Source organism: Lagopus leucura, unplaced genomic scaffold (assembly GCF_019238085.1).
Source record: "Lagopus leucura isolate 7727_CA_CO unplaced genomic scaffold, USGS_WTPT01 34997-0_obj-0_obj, whole genome shotgun sequence".
In the NCBI taxonomy this organism is placed as follows: Eukaryota; Metazoa; Chordata; class Aves; order Galliformes; family Phasianidae; genus Lagopus; species Lagopus leucura.
The window spans coordinates 1-1,954 of NW_024966079.1; the positions used below are offsets into that span (position 1 = coordinate 1).

At 65.2% G+C, this 1,954-nt stretch overlaps 1 protein-coding gene across 1 annotated transcript; it reads right to left on the minus strand.

Annotated features, from left to right (window-relative positions):
• Window positions 1-36: 36 nt before the first annotated feature.
• Window positions 37-783, minus strand: LOC122192406 (small conductance calcium-activated potassium channel protein 2-like). The gene is made up of 3 exons (XM_042892946.1): window positions 610-783; window positions 428-538; window positions 37-344 (listed from the first exon to the last, which is right to left on the minus strand). The coding sequence occupies exons 1-3, from the start codon at window positions 706-708 to the stop codon at window positions 213-215; spliced, it is 342 nt and encodes a 113-aa protein (XP_042748880.1). The 5' UTR covers window positions 709-783; the 3' UTR covers window positions 37-212.
• Between the last annotated feature and the right edge of the window lie 1,171 nt (window positions 784-1,954).

Here is a 1,954-nt window from a genome sequence, read left to right on the forward strand (position 1 = left end):
CCCCCCCACCATCCCCAGTGCCACCTCCCCAGAATGGCACCCTCCCCATGGGACGGGGCAGGGGAAAGGCCGGATCCAGCCCAGGGGACAGGAGCACGTGGGGCACAAACAGGGCCCAGAGGCAGGGGACGCTGCGGCCACCAGGCTGGTGGTGGCACGGTGGTGGCACGGCCGAGCGAGCGCCGCGTAGGAAGCAGGTAAAGGTTTGGCACTTACTGATGGATGGCTTGGAGGAACTTACGCTGGTGTTTCCGAACTTTGGCATGGTCGATCTTCTTCACCAGCTTGGTGTGTTTGTAGATGAGCCACGTTTCCCTGAGTACGTTGGCAGCAGCATTTTTCACCTGGAGGGAACAAGAGGCCGTGGATGGAGTGGGGGAAGATGGAGGGGAGACACACGGGGATGGGGGCCATGGGGGGCCCTTACCCGCTTTGTTAGCTGCGTATCCATCATGAAGTTGTGCACGTGTTTCTCTGCTTTGGTGAGCTCTAGCTTTCTGGCAACCACGGCGACGACCAGAGCCGTGCAGCCGGCACCCTGCAGCACAGCACGGTGAAGGACCGGCACCGGCACCAGCACAGCCCACCACCCCCCAGCCCCACGCTCACCATGATGCCGGTGAGCAGACAGACCCCCTTCCCACAGTAGGTGTGCGGCACCATGTCCCCGTAGCCGATGGAGAGGAAGGTGATGGAGATGAGCCACATGGCCCCCAGGAAGTTGCTGGTCACCTCCTGCTTGTCGTGGTACCTGCGCGGGGCCGAGCGCAGCCATCAGCATGGTGCCACGCAGCGTTCGGTGGCTTCCCCAGGGGGTGGGGGGGGGGGGGGGGGGCCGAGAAGCACCGAGGATCCAGCTCAGCCCTGGGGCCGGTGCTGTGGGGCCGAGCTGGGCAGCAGGGACATGCAGGAAGCAGCAGGATGACAGAGGCGGGGAAGGGAAGGGCTGACAGCAGCAAGCCGGGGTGAGCTCAAGCGTGCGGCGAGGAATTTAGGATTGCTGCGTCCCTTCGCCCGCCCCCAACCCCGGGTGCAGCCTGCAAAGTTTGGGCTTGGAACCTCAGCCGGCACCGAGGGATGCGGTGGGGTGATGCCATGAGGTGATGCTATGGAGTGACACCACGGGGTGCCATACCCAGGGGCAGATGGCATCGAGATGCACAGAGAGATCAGTCCCCCAAAGTGCCACCAGCGCCAGGGCTGTGCCCCACTGTGATGTCCCGAGTGCTGCAGTGCTCCCCGTTTCCCCTCACTGCTCTCCTCCCCCTTCTTCCCTCCTGTGCTGCACCCCAGGGGCATCCCCAGGGCTCCTCCGATGCCCAATCCGTGTGCACCAAAGAACCGAACCCCCCTGGAGGTGCTCCAGCTCCACGCTGGGGACAGAAGGGACCCGACGTGCCCTTCCCAGCTGCTTTGGCTCTGCTCCCTTCATCACTCTGGGAACAAAACCAGAAACTCTGCCAGGGGTCCTGCAGCACACACAGCCCTGCAGTGGGGCAGAGCGTGAACCCCAACCAGCCCTGGGCACTGCAGTGGGGGGGGGGGGGGGGGGGGGGGGCACGGAGAGGGCAGAGAGCAGCTGCTGAGGTTCCAAGTGGAAAAGGGCTCCGAACCCTTTTCAGCTCTGTGGGATCTGTGCTCTGGCCCCAGTGCCCCCTCTCGCAGCCCCCACAACTCGCCAGCTGCAGCTAATCCTAAATTCTGGGTAGCACAAGCCCAGGGTGGGGAGGAGGGGGAGAGAGGGGGGGGAGGAGGAGGCCGTCCCGTGCAGGACGCGGCTGTCGTTCCTGGGGTGACTCACAGTTTGTCCCTGCGAGCAGCAGAGCGGTCAGAGAGGGAAAACAAGAGCAGTTAATGCACGCTCCCGGGGCGAGCGGCGGCCAGGGAAAGGGGGCGAGCATGGAGGAGGGGGGGGGGGGGGGGGGGGGGGGGGGGGCGCAGCCGGGCAGCACGT

Excerpts from the sequence above, each read along its gene's own strand:
- LOC122192406 (XM_042892946.1), bottom strand. The coding sequence starts at position 708 with ATGTGGCTCATCTCCATCACCTTCCTCTCCATCGGCTACGGGGACATG. Across the intron at positions 539-609 it reads GTCTGCTCACCGGCATCATG|GGTGCCGGCTGCACGGCTCT; the intron begins GTGAGCGTGGGG and ends GCTGTGCTGCAG. Across the intron at positions 345-427 it reads ATACGCAGCTAACAAAGCGG|GTGAAAAATGCTGCTGCCAA; the intron begins GTAAGGGCCCCC and ends TGTTCCCTCCAG.